Source organism: Cucurbita pepo, chromosome LG09, assembly GCF_002806865.2.
Source record: "Cucurbita pepo subsp. pepo cultivar mu-cu-16 chromosome LG09, ASM280686v2, whole genome shotgun sequence".
Classification (NCBI taxonomy): Eukaryota; Viridiplantae; Streptophyta; class Magnoliopsida; order Cucurbitales; family Cucurbitaceae; genus Cucurbita; species Cucurbita pepo.
In genome coordinates this window covers 2,865,854-2,884,858 of record NC_036646.1, presented here as the reverse complement: position 1 = coordinate 2,884,858, position 19,005 = coordinate 2,865,854, and the positions used below count along the sequence as shown (strand labels likewise).

General features: G+C 34.3%; 4 protein-coding genes across 4 annotated transcripts; 1 reads left to right on the top strand and 3 right to left on the bottom strand.

Moving 5' to 3' along the window:
- Positions 1–256: 256 nt before the first annotated feature.
- LOC111802746 (putative amidohydrolase YtcJ) lies at positions 257–8,714 on the bottom strand. Its single transcript, XM_023687227.1, has 14 exons — positions 8,513–8,714; positions 8,093–8,194; positions 7,884–7,956; positions 6,636–6,742; positions 6,432–6,555; positions 5,166–5,360; positions 4,850–4,935; positions 4,078–4,185; positions 3,729–3,824; positions 3,534–3,632; positions 3,377–3,451; positions 2,558–2,689; positions 2,299–2,414; positions 257–777 (listed from the first exon to the last, which is right to left on the bottom strand). The coding sequence occupies exons 1-14, from the start codon at positions 8,660–8,662 to the stop codon at positions 603–605; spliced, it is 1,638 nt and encodes a 545-aa protein (XP_023542995.1). The 5' UTR covers positions 8,663–8,714; the 3' UTR covers positions 257–602.
- A 416-nt stretch (positions 8,715–9,130) lies between these two features.
- LOC111802039 (F-box/kelch-repeat protein At3g23880-like) lies at positions 9,131–10,246 on the bottom strand. Its single transcript, XM_023686295.1, has one exon. The coding sequence runs from the start codon at positions 10,244–10,246 to the stop codon at positions 9,164–9,166; it is 1,083 nt and encodes a 360-aa protein (XP_023542063.1). The 3' UTR covers positions 9,131–9,163.
- Positions 10,247–11,481: 1,235 nt separating this feature from the next.
- Positions 11,482–13,535, top strand: LOC111802235. Its single transcript, XM_023686529.1, has 2 exons — positions 11,482–11,716; positions 11,839–13,535. Exons 1-2 carry the CDS (start codon positions 11,492–11,494, stop codon positions 12,163–12,165), a joined length of 552 nt encoding a protein of 183 aa, XP_023542297.1. The 5' UTR covers positions 11,482–11,491; the 3' UTR covers positions 12,166–13,535.
- Positions 13,536–17,040: 3,505 nt separating this feature from the next.
- Positions 17,041–18,117, bottom strand: LOC111802036 (F-box protein CPR1-like). The gene has a single exon (XM_023686293.1). It carries the CDS (start codon positions 18,115–18,117, stop codon positions 17,041–17,043), a length of 1,077 nt encoding a protein of 358 aa, XP_023542061.1.
- Positions 18,118–19,005: the final 888 nt, after the last annotated feature.

Here is a 19,005-nt window from a genome sequence, read left to right as displayed (position 1 = left end):
TCTTAAATCCATCATGTTTTTTTACCACTAATTTGTTAATATAAATATAGCTCAACTAACATAAAACACATGCACCCTTAACTAACTAAAGACGATGCATGTAAGCAAACACAAGAAAGGCAAATGATCTTATCTACTCTCTAAATCAGGAACCTAAACAACTATAGCAAAAGGTAATCCTCTATTGAAAAGAACAAAAGAACAGATCGATACTGTAGCCAAATAGAAACTATCAGACAAACAAATACAGAGGTCCTCAGACAAAATTTCTGATAATCATTAGTGTTGATTTATGAGCCAAAAATGTATGCTAAGCGGTAATTAAGCAATGAAAATGACATTGATTAAACGTCATCAAAGGCGTTATCTTAGCCAGAAAACATGAAAATATGACTGATTGTGAATGTCATAGCGTACACTGAACCTTGAACTATTATGTATGCAGACATATGCTTTCCATGTTAATATTCACATGCATTATTGACCAGCAAACAGTACAGATGGTGTAATGCATGCACGAATTTATCTTAGAGCTAAAGCAAATTTCGGATTCTAAGTGATGTCTAATAACTATGAATCCTTTAGAGAATAAGCACGCACCTTCAAGGATAGGCCTGTTCACCACCAGTATATGTTGCCTCGATCGAAGCAGACCCTTCAGCTGCAAACTCGTCCCATGAATTTGTAGATAGGATAACAAAGTCTGCAAGCTTTCCGGGGGACAGAGATCCGAGATCTTTGTCGAGAAAGGAAGCATAAGCAGCGGATATTGTGTACCTGCAGGGTTGATGTGCAAATGTTATTGAATAGAAGTTTATTTCATTGAAGAGGGGGAAGAGATGATTACTTGAAACCATGAAAATTACCTACTAATGCAAGAGACTTTTCAAGTTAAAAAAAAAAACAGATGAGAAGTATCCTGCATGACATTTCTGCTTTTGCAACTATATCAAGATAAGCTATTGGTCTAAGCCTCCTTTGAAACATTAACTAATGGCAGCAACTCAAATCCATGTTGGGATTATAACAGAGAGGTTGGGATTTGGGGCCTTGACCATATAAATATTTTCAAGTTCTATCATCACCCCATGTTTTTGGAGAACCAGAACAGGTTTAAGATATCTCCCAACTGTGTTTTTTGAAGCGGAGAAAACTTCTCGAATCAATTTTCCATTTTTATTATTTTGTAAATAAAAGAATTAATTCGAAATTAAATATATGAAAATATATACTTGTAAGCCCGTAGGGAAGGAGAATGAAACATTCTTTATAAGGATGTGGAAACCTCGCCCTAGTAGACGCGTTTTGAAAAACCGAAAGGAGAAGCCCAAAAAGAACAATATTTGCTAGTGGTGGGCTTGGACTATTATAAATAATATTAGAGCTAGACACCGGATGATGGGCCTTGAAGGGAGGTGGATTGTGAGATCCTACTTCCATTGGGGAGAAGAACGAAACATTTTTTATAAGGGTGTGGAAACCTACCTCTAGCATACGCGTTTTAAAAACCTTGAGGGGAAGCCCGAAAGGGAAAGCCCAAAGATCTCATTGATTTTGAGGAACAAAGTTATATATAAAGTCTAGAACTCCTGGGTTTACAAAAGAAAACACAGAAAACCCAAAGCATTTATGAATCATCAAAGGATTTTAGCTTTCCCTTTAAACTTATGGCCATGTAATAATCTGAGTCTACCATTTTTAGCCAATGAAACCAACACCCGAGATAGGATGAAGTAATGAAATAGTATGTTCCACTCTTTCCTCTGTAAAAGCATTCGAAGAGGATATCCCTCGTTTTCTTCTGAATGTTTGCACAAAGAACGCCCATCAGATTATAGGCATGAGTTCAGACTCTTTTTTCTCAAAGTTCTTTAGCAAATATTCAGCCCCTTGTGGAGGAATACTTAACACTGTGACCAATATGTAAGTTTTAACACATAGGTAAGAACTTAACACTTCTATTTATAAATAAATTTTAAAATGAACAATTACAATCGAAAACACTTGGGTTGGGTCAGGTTTGGGGTGAGGAAATGAAATCCAGTCACTGTCCATATCACCGAAATAAAATTTTATAAATTATCTTCTAATCCTGTCTCCATTTCAAACAAGGATTTTCCATTCCATTTATGGTAGGTCCCATATGTACTTTTTCATCTCAACGATAGGTCAGGCCCCATACTTGACAAGGGTAATATTTGAAAAAACTAAATTGCTTCTATAAATGCTGAACAGACCTTAGCATTAGAAACAAACAAAAGCGAACTAAACAGGTACATTTGAGAAAGTGTTACTTACGCCTTTATTGCTTCATCGAGTGTGAGGCACTCTGATGGAATCCAAGCGTGATCCCAGGTTGGAGGTATCCTTCTCAATGCAGTCTTGATACCACCCAATGGATTGATATTTGCAACCTACATACAAGAAGAAATATTAAATCAGCAACTTAATATATATATGAAATTTGTGTCATTTCCTAACTTGGAATTTTTAAGTACAGCAGTGTAAAGAATTAAGTCTGCATATCATTTAAGTCATAAAAATGTCACGAGCTCACCGGGCAATCAGAACCAAATGCTAAGCATGCTTTGCAGGTTAACAGTGATCTAAACAAGAAAGACTCTTTCTGAGCCCTCTGTGCCCCAAGTTTGTTTGTTGCTGACTCTGCATCATCCAGAAGGTGCTCTGGCTGCCAAGAAATAGATTAGATCATCCATCAAAATAGATGAAACTGTTAAAGTAATGTCGAACTACCAACGTTCTAAATAGTAATGTTAAGATCAAAGTGTAAATCAGACTAAAAGGAACGCTTATTAAATTTTTTAATGTTTTGGACAACTAGATACTAACAGAAGAAGATGAACTTAAAGAAGAGAAAAATGCAAAACGGGTTTTGACAATGTAAATAAATTATTAAAGATAACATGGCGTAGATGATAATTTCCACAGATATAATCAATACATGGGAACGGCTCACAGTCTTAGAAAAGCATCAAAAAGAGAATTGATTACATCCATATTTTTTTATCCATTTAAATTTCTCCATACTATGTTCATAATATGAGAAAATTGATGTGAGGCGTAACTTTAATTTGATATGACAGTTTTGTTAAAAGAACATTTCACGAATAGGTCAAATTTATCAGGACCTAACATACAATCATGCAATATTGAAAAAGTAGGACTGTGGGAAGAGAGCATAATCACTGACATCCAAATTGAGAAAAACATAAGCTTTTCATGGTGGACAGTTTGACCTATTCTTTTTCGTGGATATTATTCATGCCCCATGGCCCAAATATTAATCCTTAATCAGAGAATTCGAAAATGGAGACAAACAAGTCAAAAGAGGGTCCATATGAGAACAATACGAGACCTGGGCTGAAGCAATAATCCCAAGGTTACCAAATCGTTCAGGAGCTCCAGGTGCCAAATGTTGAGCATGCTCAACCTACTCATGAGAAACAAAAAATAGTGATGATATATATTTATCAACAGATTGATCAGCTTCCCTGTTTCTTAGAACACATTACCCTAAATCTTCGATCCCTTGGTCCATTTGTGGAAATTACAGATTCATAGATATCAAGGATCATATCATTTGCTTTGTCGCCAATGGCATGAATAGCAACCTGAACCAAATTTAAGGTAAACCTATTGAATCATCATGTTGCAATCATGCTTGTTTAGATGAATCATAAACAATACAGAGAAGGGGAAAAAATGACTTGAAGCTTAGATTTATCTGATTCCATGGTCATATTGAAAAGGTTCTCACGTTCTGTCATTTGCATGCCGCAGTTATCAGGCTCATCAACATAAGGCTGCATAGATGGTAACATAAATATTTACTGAACTACGAGCCACATAATATGGAAACAATGTATAAGAGGAGTTTTACTAGAAATATGAACACGTTGAAGATACTTCTGTTCTAGAAAAGCTCAATATGACAATTATCATCAAAAAGCAGTAAGAACCAAATTAAAAGGTAGGCCCTAAAGGAGTAACCGCAAATGATCTCAACTTTAGGTACAGACTTCAAATGAATGTTTCAACTTTGAACATAGCGCTCACCTCATGAAACAGAGCAGTATGTGAACCTAAAGATCCATCAGCAAAACCCTTGACACCACCCAAGTAAACCCATGGGCTCACAACTTGTCCCATTTTGTGAATAAGATCCTGTGGGGGATAAAAGAAATGTTAGAATCAACAACAAACAAGGGAGATGCTAAAGCAATTAAAGTGATTGAAGGAGCCTGTATAGCTAAGGTTGTTGCACAGTAATTAGTAGCGCAGTCAATTGAAGCAAAGACCCTCAAAGGTGTAAAAACTTTAATCAACTACCCTAAATATTGATAATAATAAGAAGAAAAAAAAAGTACAAATTTTGGTTTTCTCTACTGAAAAATGAAAGGGTCAAATAAGCCTCCATATAAAGCTGAACTTTTAAATAATTAAACAAGCAACCAGCATACTACAATATGGTAACTTATTATTGATAAATGTGAACGGAGTTATTATAATTACCAGAAAGTTAACAAAAAATATATATTTACTTGGAAAGCATTTAGAAGCCACTTGTATATGGATACGGTGAAATCTATTCCTCTTAAATGATGAGTTGTAATATATTACATTAAAAAAACACAAGTAATCAAATTAAATAGGAAAAGCCCATATCTATGTTAATTTTTCCTCCATGCTTCTTATTGTAAAATTAACCAGTTTACATCCTGAAAAAACTGAATATATACATTCCAGAGAAGATCCATTATTAGAGTTAGCATGCAAACTTGGAAATACGATGAACATTATTTAAATAACATTCTTTTGGGTGTCATACGTGTAGATATGACCATGTTTCCATTGGAAAAAACAAGCAAACCCTGATCATCATCTTCCCTGAAGAATCTGCCCACTGATACACATCTGCCCATTTAAAATTATTGACGTAAAAAAAATGGTTTACTACATGAAAATAGAAAGCAAGGAAAGAAAATCATATCTGACTATTGCGAGTTCTACAGCTGTATAAGTAGACATTTGAGGAGGCAAACTAAAGCAAGCCAAAATAAAAATGAGGCCTGAACTAGCAATTTTCTGACATAGAAAACACAGATTTAGCATGGCCATCCATAGAAGAACCATACAAAATTTACCTGAAAAATCTTCCCACGATAATTTCACTGATTCTCCTGGATAATATCTCCCAAAATCAAGTATTGTTGTAACACCTCTAGCCAAAGCAAGTTTACTGACTCTTATCAATGCTTCTCTTCTTTCCTCCACTGTTACCTCGGGAATAAAAGGTAAGACCAATTTCCGTGCAGAATCAATCAACACTCCAGTAGGATCTACAGGGTGTAGAAAATGCTTTATAGATAATTTCATTTGGCCTCATTAAGATCAAATTCACCACAGAAATGTAGAAAAGGAAGCGAACAGAAAAAAGAGAAATGATGTGCATGTACAAGAACTTTTTAACAATTAATTTTTAATGCCGTTAAGACCAATGTTCCAAAGCACCACAAGTTTCATGAAAGTATATCAATGTGGATAAATGTGCCTATTTAAAGAATAAGTTTCTTTTCCAGAAATTGACTGGTTTTTCATCACATAAAAATGAAAAAGGAAAAATGCTATTTCTTAGTACAATGAGAGCCTGCTTTCTTTATGGGACCCTTATGAACAGAAGATGGCATAAGAAGAATGCTGCAAAATATTTTTGAAAAGGATTATTCCTGTTCCTTAAATGCCGAAGAGGAGGTTTAGTCTATTTAGCTTCATTGCTTTATCAATAAAAGTATAGAAGAATGCACCCAACCAGCTTCATATTGGAAAGCAGAGCGACCTTAATTATACTAAAACTTTTAGATTTTGAAGTTTGCATAACCTGACTCCTATCCAAGTAAGTTCATCTGACATTTTAAATCAAATAAGTTACAGCTTCGATAAAAATTCAGGCCCCACTGAAACAATAAACCACAAAAAATAGAAAATATGCCGAGCTAGATTCTTGACTCTTGACCATATATAATTTAAATAAGAAATCAAATTTTCATTGAGAAATATGAAAGAATATACAAAGGCATTTAAAAAAATCAGTCTGGACAAGAGGAGGCAACCCCACCTGAAGAGCCTCCAATTCGAAAAATAGCACCTATCTAATAATTACAAAAGGTCTTAATGATCACTGCCCATCATGCTCGACCACATTGAACTATCTCANTTTTTTTTTTTTTTTTTTTTTTTTTTTTTTTTTTTTTTTTTTTTTTTTTTTTTTTTTGGTGTTGAAGATGAAAAAGTATTTTTAAATTATCCTTGGAATATAAAAGATACTCCGTGCTCTAATTTCTCCAAAACTATTTTCATTGTTAACATATTTTTGTTTCCTACAATTTTTCAACCATATTGTAAAACAATACCTCCACCAATAGTTTTCACTACAGTCCCGCCTTCTGGATCTTCTGTTAAATTAGTGATTCCAGCCAATTTAAGTGTTACATTATTAGCCAAGCTCATATGACCATCAATCCTTGACACAAGAACCTGTAAACAAAATTTTGAATGTAAAATAAATGATATGTGATATGTTTCATAGAGTCACATTAAAGGAAGAGATGGCTTACAGGGTTAGATGGCGTAACATCATCAATCCAAGAAGCCATTGGCAATTCACCTCCCCAAAGATCATTGTTCCATCCACCACCCAATACCCAATTTCCTTTCTTAGCATCTGGATGTTTTTATAAAGCTCCAAAATTAGAAGGCTCTACATAATCATCACGTACAAGCCCATAATATTATAATAAATTATTGAGAAGTTAAAAACGCAGTATATATTTGTTTTATTTTGTAGCAGGGAAAAAAATCAAGAAGAAATATGAAGTACAAGGAGGCTACCACCATCTAGGCAACCATAGAGAGGCCCGACAAAAAAACAAGCATTAAGAAACAAAGAAACTAAGCAAAGTCGTAGACAATATGAACCTTAACTCTTCCGTCCTGGTAGGAAGGAGGACTCAAACATCGTAAGAAGAAGGTTTTAGAAAAGAAAATAGAAGAACTTCCCATTATGAGGAAAGTCTTGTTTTCTCAGCATTCTATTTCTTTTAGAATGCCCAATAGGGGTCTTTTATTGGTAAGAGTTTCCTAATTATTTTTGTTCATTACATTTGACCAACTGGGAGGCCTTTCCAATCTCACAGGTTCCTTGGATGAATGTCTTACCACCCTAAGGTACCCTTCTTATTCTCATTTTTTGGTTCGTCGTTCTTTTTCTTTGAATCAAAGGTTTGTTACTATTTTTTTAAAACAAGTACAAAATAGGATAAGGCACCTCTATTGCTTAAACCAGAACTAACCATAGGATAGCAGCACTTAAAAGACTAACTTCAACTAGAGAGACTGCATGAGAGGTTATTTAGTTGGGATCTAGGAGTCCCAATAAAAAATATCCCTCCAAGTCATTTATAATTGAAAAAATACGAACATATAAGCATTGAAGAAACAGAGACCAGAAAAGGCAAGAACGTCTTCACCTCCACAAATCCCACTCAAATTAAGCCCTATCATAAACTTTCATTTTATTTTTTGTGTTTCTCTTTTGCGTCAAACAAATGGCTACCTTTCAGGTAAAAACATATAATCTATTAATTATCTGTGTAAAGCTACATAGAACCAACATGATAAATACAAATGGACTTTTAGGAAGATCATTTCGTCATGATGTAATCAAGAATCAAGGACAAAATTATATGCATACCAGGTTGTAAATATGAGGACACCATACGTTTGAAATCAACACCGAAAACATTTAATGAGTACGACAATATTTTCTGCTGGATTCGTGAACTATGATAAAGAGAGGAAATTACTTTTAGCTGCTTCTGCAATCCTTCTCACAAACTCGCTTTTATGATTTACACCATGAAGGTTCACTTGCTTCATCTGATTCAAATTGAATAGCCTAAACTCAAACTTTTGAGACATCGATAAAGGGCAGATGGAAATTCCATTGGAAATAAAACTGAATTCAAGCTGTTAATAGCGCAATTAGTTAAGACACATGAAGCTTCACTAAAACCTGTAGTCCTTGATAAATTAAGTGGCCATGTGAATCAATAAATCCAGGAACCACAATTTTCCCCCCGAGATTCAACTCTTTTGTCCCTTGTCCGACCAAGTCCTGTATTCACATAAACGATGAAATACTACATAAGAGAACGGAAAACACATTTCGATTGCTCAAAACTCAAGCTCATTCAAATGGAGAGTAAACTACTTTGAAGAGGAGAATAAACTCAATATTAAGTTCATTAGTAGCAATACCAACTCCAAAATTCTCCTCTATAAGTACAATCATTAAAAACTACAAAACTTCTGGTACTGCCTTCTGTGAAACGGAGTTGAATCTAAACTCGTCAAATCTCTAAATTCCAACCGCAGCACGCGCATTCAAATCTGAAAAAGCGAGGGAAGAGAGATGAGAAGAGATTTGAATAACCTGGACAGCTGAGTAAGTGCCAACACGAAGAATCCTGCGGTTGAGTATGGCCATGGAATCGGCGAAAGGAAGAGAATCATCGCTGGTGAAAATGAGTGCGTTCTTCACCACCAAGTCCGCCACCGCACAGGAAGACAACGACATCGCCATTGGAGCTTGAATTTCAGCTCGAACGTGAAGATTAATGGAGGATACGGCAAGACTAAATTATAGAAAATGTAATATTTTATTTCAATAATACTTAATTTTTATATTATCATTAACTTTTTTTTAAAAATATTTAAAAATTAAATAGAAAACGTTAACATTTAGCTTTAATAATATATTGAATTTCAAAAATTAAAAACAATTCTTACTAAAAAAATATTCTTTTTTCCTCCCCCACAACTTTTTTATTTATTTATAACAAATAATTTAATAATTTAATTTTACCGTAAACCTAGTCCAAGATTCGATCAAGTCACAAAATCGGCCGAAAAATATATATGGAGTTTGGTTTTCCCATTTCCATTTTCGATCGAGGCTTCTCCTGAGCTTATCATGATAAAAACGCCACATAGTTAAAAAAGTACGACCTTGATAACCTCACAGCCAAACCGTCATTATATTAACTTATTATGAATATCTAAGATATATTCTAAATATTATATTTTAATACAAACTATAGTCCGCCAAACTATAGTCCAAATAAGTATCAGCGAACACACATGGACGCCCTTTTATGGGAAGAACTTTGGTCACGTGAGTTTTAACATGGTAAGAAATCACTTGTCCTTCGTCGGCTTCCATTAAAAGTTCATCTGAACTCACAAACAACAATGGCTTCTCGACTCCAAAAAAAGGACCAATTGTCATTAGTTTTGACCATGAAAAGACATCTTTCTCCATCTCCCAAACCGAGAATGTTTTTTCATTCCCTGCGTTTGAGCCGTGAAATACAACAATTGATCCATTCAACATCCCCATACTTATATACTCCACATCCTCCTCTACTAAATTGTTCGGTACTGAAATTTGGCCAAAAATTTCTTCGCTCATGTCGAACGTGTGTATAATATTTCCTTCTTCTTTTTTGTACGCCCACCAATAATATGTTCCTTTATGATGCATCTCAGGAGCAAATGACATCGATACACGCCCACAAGTAGAGGATTCAATTTCCCTCCATCTTTCTTTCCTCAACTCACAAATTTCCACTCCAGGTGGACGATAAAGTTCTCCATATTGGTTGCGAAATTGTACAACCCTAACCACTTTGAAATCCTCAGATTTGGAATCGTATCCGAATCCAACAGCGTTTGTGAATGAAGAATCCACGTTATAGGGATGTCCATAGTGAAGAATCGATGATGGAAGCTTACGAAACTTTTCGGTCGTCATATTAAAAAGGAAAATATCCCTATCGAACGAAAGACAAACTAAGCCATGAGAATGACCGCAAATATCAAAAAGTGCAGTATCTCTGAATGGATTGTTGACATCGAGAATGGACATAGATCTACCGGGGGCGTGAGACAACTTGATGATGGAGGGTATGTACGTATAGTATTGAAAATTGACCATTACTTGACGTTTGATAAAAATACATTTATCTTGAAAAGAAAATATTGCAGGATCGTTGATCAGAGCGTACCAGAATTTACAAACGGACTTAAATTGGAGTAGAGACTCTATCGAAAGCCTTGATAGAATTTCAATCAACAACACTACAGGGAGATCTTTTAGAGTCGCCATTATAGGCTTGAACTGACCATCAGTTCATTGTTATATAAGGAAGAGGTGAATGCAAATAAGGATGTGCCAGTTTTTTTTTTTTTTTTTTTTTTTTTTTTTTTTTTTTTTTTTTTTTTTTTTTTTTTTTTTTTTTTTTTTTTTTTTTTTNTTTTTGTTTTTTTTTTCACATTTCATGCATCCTTATTTGATAAGGTATAATAATACATTTTTAATACTAAAATAGTAATAATAATAATAAACTTACCAAAATTTGATAATTTTCTTTTATTTTGCTTTATTTTTTATAATACTAAACAACACTATAAAAAAAAATTAAAACTTAATATTTTATTGTACTAAAAAATATTTAAATATGTAAAAAATTTAATTCAAGTGGTTCAGTGAATGTAGACGCTAAGAAACATTGTGATATCTCGACTAGTTAAACGTTCAAGAAATCGTCACTCACTACATATAGGAATCTAACACATATTGCGACTGTAGAGGGTGACCTGACCTGTGACCCAATTTACAGTCCAAGATCAGCCCCTTCCCAAACTACAACCGCTTTCAACTGACCCGACCTGGTTCCTTCCTGTGCCAATGTTATTTTGCTAGTGTCATACAGAAAGTGAGAGTACTCCTTCCCGCCGACGCTGTTGAAAAAGATTTAGTTGTTATTTTTATATTTTAATTTTTGAATATCAGATCATGCCGATATCATATCATAGATATCATCTGATATGATCTTAGGCTAGATTCTTTTTTATGTTTTAGTTTTTAAATTTGAGATCATTGTTGATATCAGATCATAGATGTCACCTAATATGATCTGTTCGTCACTCGATCATTGGAGCATGTTAATGCAGAACTTTCTTCACTCTAGAGAATATTTGTAAGTAGTTGAGTCTGGGATTTCTTCTGTAGCAGATGATGCTGATTATTCAGACGAATAGAAGGAGGTAGTAGATCAGAAATTGAAAGACTTAAGAGCTAAGAACTACCTTTTCCAAACCATCGATCGCCCAATTCTGGAGATTATTTTGGATAAAGAAACTTCGAAAGGAATTTGGGATTCAATGAAGAAAAAATTCCAAGAAAATACAAAGGTGAGACGAGCACAACTACCGGCTCTACGCAAGGACTTTGAGACCTTTCATATGAAGGAATGTGAGACTGTTTCTAATTTTTTTTTCTCGTACTCTCACTATTGCTAATAAAATACATTTCCGTGAGGTTAGTATTATTGAGAAAATTCTGTGCTCCATGACTTCAAAGTTTGATTACGTGGCTTGCTCCATTGAAGAATCCAACAATTTGGACATCATGACCATCGATGAATTGCAGAGTAGTCTACTGGTTCATGAACAACGTATGCAAAGACATACTGTGGAAGAGCAGGCATTGAAGATCACTCTTGACAGCAGTACGAGGAGAACAAATCGTGAAGGTGCACAATTCGAGGTAGAGGACGAGGACATAGGAGACCAGGTTTTAACAAAACACTTGTTGAGTGATTTTATCGTCATGACTTTGGTCATTTTCAGTATGAATGTCCCGAGAAGAGTAAGGAAAAATAATTACAAGCTCATTTTGCTGAAACTTTTGAACAGCTCCTTTTCATGGCATATGTTGAAGAGATGGTAGAACAAAAGGAGGACTCAACCTCAACCAATTATGTGGCACAACCTGATGCTTATGTGGCACCACATCAAAATAAAGTGGCTGAAAGAAAAAATCGCTTGGATGAGGAGGTTCATGTGGCACAACCTCGTGCTTATGTGATCAAGGGAGATTTGGAGGATAGAAAAAGTACATCAGGTAGAGGATCAGCAGAGCTGCAGTCAATTCTCATCGGCGGTGGACCTCCGGATTTGCAGAATCTGGACTCGGAGAAGAAGATGATGATGAATCATCGCCTTCCGGAGTTGGAGAAGTAGCTTCTTGAAGATAACGACAACGATGATGGAAGTGATGCTGTGTCTGTGATTACGAGTTCAACTAGCGCTTGGTGTGAGACGATGTATAATCTAATTAGTCTGACGGCGCCGCCGAATCAGAAGCCGGTTTCGACGTCTTCGCCGACTACCTTTGTTTCGTCTTCTTGTTCTTCATCTACGTCGTCCTCTGTGGCTTCTCTGTCTAACAAGTCTTGGAAACAGTCTGTAATCGAGGTTGCGGCGGCGATTTCTAAGGGGAAATTGGAGGTTATGGATGATTCTTGCGCCGGTGGTTAAGATTTCGAATGTGAGAGGTAGTTCTGTGCAGAAATTGGATGAATATGGTTTTCGCTTTGAAATCACGGGTAAATCCAGCAGAATTTCCGCCTCTTGTGGCGGAGATTTTCGGCGACGAGCACTCGACGAAGCCTCAGTCGCTTTAAGATGTTTCTCCTTGCTTTAAGCTTACTTTCATGGCGGAAAATCTCGCGATTCTTGAGGCAATAAAGGAAGAGGATCGAAAATTGCACGTTGTGGATTTCGATATCGGGGAGGGAGGCTAGTATATGAATTTAATCCACCTTCTCTCAGGTCATCTGAAAGGGAAGGTCATCATGAAATTGATGACAGTTGTGGCGGAGAACGGCAGAGACGAGAGGTTGAAACAAGCCAGCGAGTCACTGAGTGAACTAGCGAAAGAACTCGGCATCGGGTTCAAATTCAACTTGGTGAAACAGGAACTGGCAAAACTGACGCGCGAGTCACTCGGGTGCGATGGAGACGAATCACTAGCAGTGAATTTCGTTTTTAAGTTGAATCCTCGAGACAAGAGTGTGTAAATTTCTTCAGGATATCACCTGGGATTTGCTTTGCTGATGGACTTGCCTCATTGGCTCTTCTTAGGCAGGGGATAAAAGATAAAACAACCGATGGGGTTTATGATTGGGATGTTGCTGGTTCCTCAATTTGTTATCTCAGTGTACGGTCTGTGTGTTACTTTCTCTTAACTCTTGGCCTTGAGCCACTGCTACTTCATAAAATGACTGCAATATCAGTCAAGGGATAGTGGATGAAGCTGAATTCATTGCTGCTGCATCTCGTGCTTGCCAACCCATATGGTTAAGAGGGATGCTGGAAAAACTCGATCATATCCCAGTTGGAGCTATAGTGGTGTACTGTGATAATAGTTTCACTATTAACCCTGACCGGAAATCTAGCCTTGCATGGTCCAAGCAAACACATTGATGATCATTGCCACTTCCTCCGTGATTTAAGTAAAGATGGAACTGTGATGTGTAGGTGTGTGACAACGTGTGTGAGGTGCTCCTATTTTTCCGTTTGACCTCGGTTCAACTATCTATATCATGTAGATAATTTTGATTATTAATTTTTAATAATAATTTTGATTATTTTATTAAGAAGATAATATTAATCGTAAGATTATTAATGTAATTTTTTTATTTTATTTATTTGTTATTTTTCCTATGTCGCATTTTTTTTCCTTCGGAGATTCAACCTCTAAGATCCTTAATAAAATCTCGAATACTCGAAATTAAAAAGGGAATAGAAATTTTTTGTTACCTATTGGGCCTTGTAATCATACACATATATAGGTGAGATGGACCTCGTAAATGTCCTTGTTGGATGAAAGTCCCACATTGGCTAATTTTTGGAATGATCGGGAGTTTATAATCAAGTAATACTATCTTTATTGGTACGAGGTCTTTTGGAGAAGCTTAAAGCAAAGCCACGAGGGCTTATGCTCAAAATGGACAATATTATACTGGTATTAGGTTGGGTTAAACAAACACAAATCAATAAAAACGTTATTAACAAAATGCATTTCTTGAGATCATGAAATTAAATAAATGGGTTGTTAATTTTTTTTTAATTTTTATTTATAATTATTGATCCCATCTTAGAATATTAAGAGTTCACGAACCAACACAAATCAATAAAAAAAAATTGTAACAGATTAACATAATTCAACATCGTCCTAAAATTAAATACCGACAAATTGTAACAGATTAACATAATTCAACATCGTCATAAAACTAAATACCGACATTTCTTGAGGTCATGAAATTAAATAAATAATAAAATAATTAAAAAAACATGTATTTGCCTGGTCAACTTGAAGGTTTTGCTTTTAATAATATTTAATTTTTATATTATCATTAACTTTTAAAAAAATTTAAATATTGAATAGGAAACGTTAACATTTAGCTTTAATAATATATTGAATTTCAAAAGTTAAAAAGAATTCTTACTAAAAAATATTTCTTTTTTCCTATCTCTCACAACTTTTTTTATTTATTTATAATAGTTTAATTCTTTTAAATTTATAACAATTTAATGAAATTAGTCCATATATTTTTAGATTTGTAATAATTTAATTTTACTGTAAACCTAGTCTAAGATTTGATCAAGCCACAAAATCGGCCGAAAAACATATATGGAGTTTGGTTTTCCCATTTCCATTTTCAATCGAGACTTCTCGTGAGCTTGTCATGATAAAGACGCCACACAGTTCAAAAAGGACGACTGTGATAACCTGACAGCCAAAAAGTCTTCATATAAACTCATTATTAATATCTAAGATATATTCCATAACTAATTATTATAATATTATATCTTAATACAAACTATAGTCCAAATAAGTATCGGCGAACACACATGGACACCCTTTTATGGGAAGAACTTTGGTCATGTGAGTTTTAGTATGGTAAGAAATCACTTGTCCTTCGTCGGCTTCCATTAAAAGTTCATCTGAACTCACAAACAACAATGGCTTCTCGACTCCAAAAAAAGGACCAATTGTCATTAGTTTTGACCATGAAAAGACATCTTTCTCCATCTCCCAAATCGAGAACGTTCTTTCATTCCCAGCTTTTGAGCAGTGAAATATAACAATTGATCCATTCAACATCCTCATTCTTATATACTCCATCACCTCCTCCTTCACTAAATTGTTCGGTACTGGAATTTCGCCAAAAATTTCTTCGCTCATGTCAAACGTGCGTATAATACTTCCTTCTGTATTTCTTGACCACCAATAAGATTTTCCTTCATGATGCATCTCAGGAGCAAATGATATCGATACACACATACAAGTAGGGGATTCAATTTCCCTCCATCTTTCTTTCTTCAACTCGTAAATTTCCACTCTAGGTGGACGATAATAGTCTCCATCTTGGTCACGAAATTATACAACCCTAACCACTTTGAAATCCCCAGATTTGGAATCGTATCCGAATCCAACAGCGTTTGTGGATGAAGAATCCATGTCATAGGGATCTCCATAGTGAAGAATCGATGATGGAAGCTTACGAAACTTTTCGGTTGTTAGGTTATATACGAAAATATCCCTAATGAAGGAAAGACAAACTAAGCCATGAAAATGGCCACAAATTTCAAAATGTGCAGTATCTTTGAATGGATTGTTGACATTGAGAATGGACCTAGATCTACCCGGGGCGTGAGAAAACTTGATGATGGAGGGTATATACGTATAGTATTGAGAATCGACCATTACTTGACGTTTGATAAAAATACATTTATCCTGTAAAGAAAAAATTGCAGGATCGTTGATCAGAGCGTACCATAATTTGCAAACAGACTTAAATTAGAGTAGAGACTCTGCCGGAAGCCTTGATAGAATTTCGATCAACAATACTATGGTGAATGCAAGAAAGGATGAGCGGTCATTTTTATTTTATTTTATTTTATTTTTTTGTGCAAACCAAATAACATACCAAAATAAGATAATTTTTGTTTTTTTTGTTTTTTTAATGTATCCTTAATGGTGAAGGAATAATTAAGAATTTTAATAATAAAATAGTAATAATGAACTTACTTTGAAACTTCATATATTATACTTAAACGTTCAAGAAACCATCACTCACTACACATAGGAATCTAACACATATTGCGATTGTAGAGGGTGACCCGACCCGTGACCCAATTTGCAGTCCAAGATCAATGCCTTCCCAAACTGCAACTACTTTCAATTGTCCCGACCTAGTTCCTTCCTGTGCCAATGTTATTTTGCCAGTGTCATATAGAAAGTGCGAGTATTCCTTCTTTCGGCAATCGCTGTTGAAAAAGATTTTTTGAATATCAGATCACTGTCGATATAAGATCATCGATATCATCTAATATAATCTTAGGCCAGATTCATTCTTTGTTTTTGGCATGATGTGTCAAATATTCTGCTTTAGGTTAGGATTTTATTTTTACCGTATATGGAATATATGTTAGATATTATATCTTAATTTTTTTTTCTTTATGATTTGATTTATAGTATATTTTATTTTATTATGAATATTTAATTAGTTTATATATTTTTCTTACGTGAAGGTATTGGTGGGGTCACTTATTGAGTATTTCTTGTTTCAGATTAAGGCAAGACATTCCTGTACGGTTGACAACGACATGACAACTCGAGACCATGGTACATGCATAGGGTAGTTGCATTTATTTTCTTAATCTTAGGTTAGAATAAGATGGTTTTTTTTTTTTTTTTTTAATTTAATTTAATTTATTTTATTTAGTCTTTTGTTGTGTCATTTTAAAGGTGTTTTCAAAACGGGTAAGTCTATGACTATGTTTTAAGGTAAAGGTAATGTTTTATGAAAGTTTAAACGAAGTATTTTCGCATTCATATTTATGATATTTATATACAGTAGCGACCTTAAATTAAGTAGAAAATTTTGGGTAGTTACATGTGTACATGTATCGTGTGGGGGCAAGATCCTAGTTGAATCATATCATATATATATATACAATGAGTGACCTTGCCGCTTTTAAGACACGACCCTATTGTAATTACTTATATGCTCGAGTCTTTACTTATATGCTCCTTCGCTACATCGTTTAGTACTGAACCAAACTATAGTCCAAATAAGTATCAACGAACACACATGGAAGCCCTTTTATTGGAAGAACTTTGGTCACGTGAGTTTTAATATTGTAAGAAATCACCCGTCCTTCGTTGGCTTCCATTAAAAGTTCATCTGAATTCACAAACAACAATGGTTTCTCGACTCCAAAAACAGGACCAATTGTCATTAGTTTTGACCATAAAACGACATCTTTCTCCATCTCCCAAACGTCGAACGTTTTTTCATTCCCTGTTTTTGAGTAGTGAAATATAATAATTGATCCATTCAACGTCCCCATACTTATATACTCCATACGCTCATTCACTACATCGTTCGGTACTGAAATTTCGCCAAAAACTTCTTCACTCATGTCGAACGTGTGTATAATATTAGTTCTTCCTTCTTTGTATGCCCACCAATAATATGTTCCTTTATGATGCATCTGGGGAGTAGGTGCCCTCGTTACACGCCCACAAACAGCGGATTCAATTTCCCTCCATTTTTTTTTCCTCAAATCGTAAATTTCGACTCTAGCCGGGAGATTAGTTTCTCCATATTGGCTCCCAAATTCTACAACCCTAACCACTTTGAAATCCCTAGATTTAGAATCGTATCCAAATCCAACTGCATTTGTGGACGAAAAATCAATGTCATAAATATCCCCAGGATAATGAAGAATCGATAACGGGAGCTTATGAAACTTTTCGGTCGTCATATTAAATAGGAAAATATCCCTATTGAAGGAAAGACAAACCAAGCCATGAGAATGGCCGCAAATAACGAAAAACGCAGTATAACTGAATGGATTGTTGACATCGAGAATGGACATAGATCGATCAGGGGCGAGGGAAAATTTGATGATGGAGGGTATATACGTAAAGTGTTGAAAATTGACCATCACTCGACGCTTGATAAAAATACATTTATCTTGAAAAGAAAAATTTATAGGATCGTTGATCAAAGCGTACCAAAATTTGCAAACCGACTTAAATCGGAGTAGAGACTCTGTCGGAAGCCTCGATAGAATTTCGATCAACAATACTGTAGGGAGATCTTTCAGAGTCGCCATTAGAAGGCTTTAAATTTTTTTCAATTCAGGCTTCGAGTTTTATTTGACGACCTCTTCGTTGTTATATAAGGATGAGGTGAATCCAAGAGAGAATGGGCTGTAAATTTTTTTTTTTTTAGTTTTTACTGCAAACAAAATAACAATTAAATATAAAAAAAAACAAACTTACCTGATTTTGGTTTTTTTTTCCATCCTTATTTACCAAGGAAATTACCAAAATTTTTTTTTTTTTTTTTTTAATTTCTTCTCATAATAAATAATAGAATTAAATTTAGGATTTCATGTACACGACTGGATTCGAACCTGCGCGTGGGGTAACTTAAAAAAATTATCTTAATATTTGCATTAAAAAACGTAGATGTTGAAAATATTTAATTTAATTTTTTATTTTAAATATGCATAAATTTATTTTATTGTTTAAATCAATGAATTAATTATATAAAGTAGTCATTTTTAATAAAATAAAAATAATTCATAATATATAAAATATGATGACTCACTTATAAATGTTTTTTTTTAATTGAAAAAAGTATTTGTTTATTTTGGGATTTTAATTAATTTAAGCAATAAATTGAACCAATTTGTTTGATGATGTATATAAAAGTAAGATGCTCACTACTTAAAATTCATATTATCATCTAATTATTGCATTTTTTTTCAATTTAATTATAAAATTATTCATATTATTATCTAATTATTGCATTTTTTTTTCAATTTAATTAAAAAATAATTAATTTAATTTGAAAGTGACCTTTACTTGAATTTTAATTTGAGGATGAAATTTGTTTTATTTTTCTAAAAATATAAATCTCAAATTCGCTCATTTTTTTAAAATTATTAATATTTTATTTATTTATTTATTTTTCCCATTTTTTTTCGTGGGGAGTG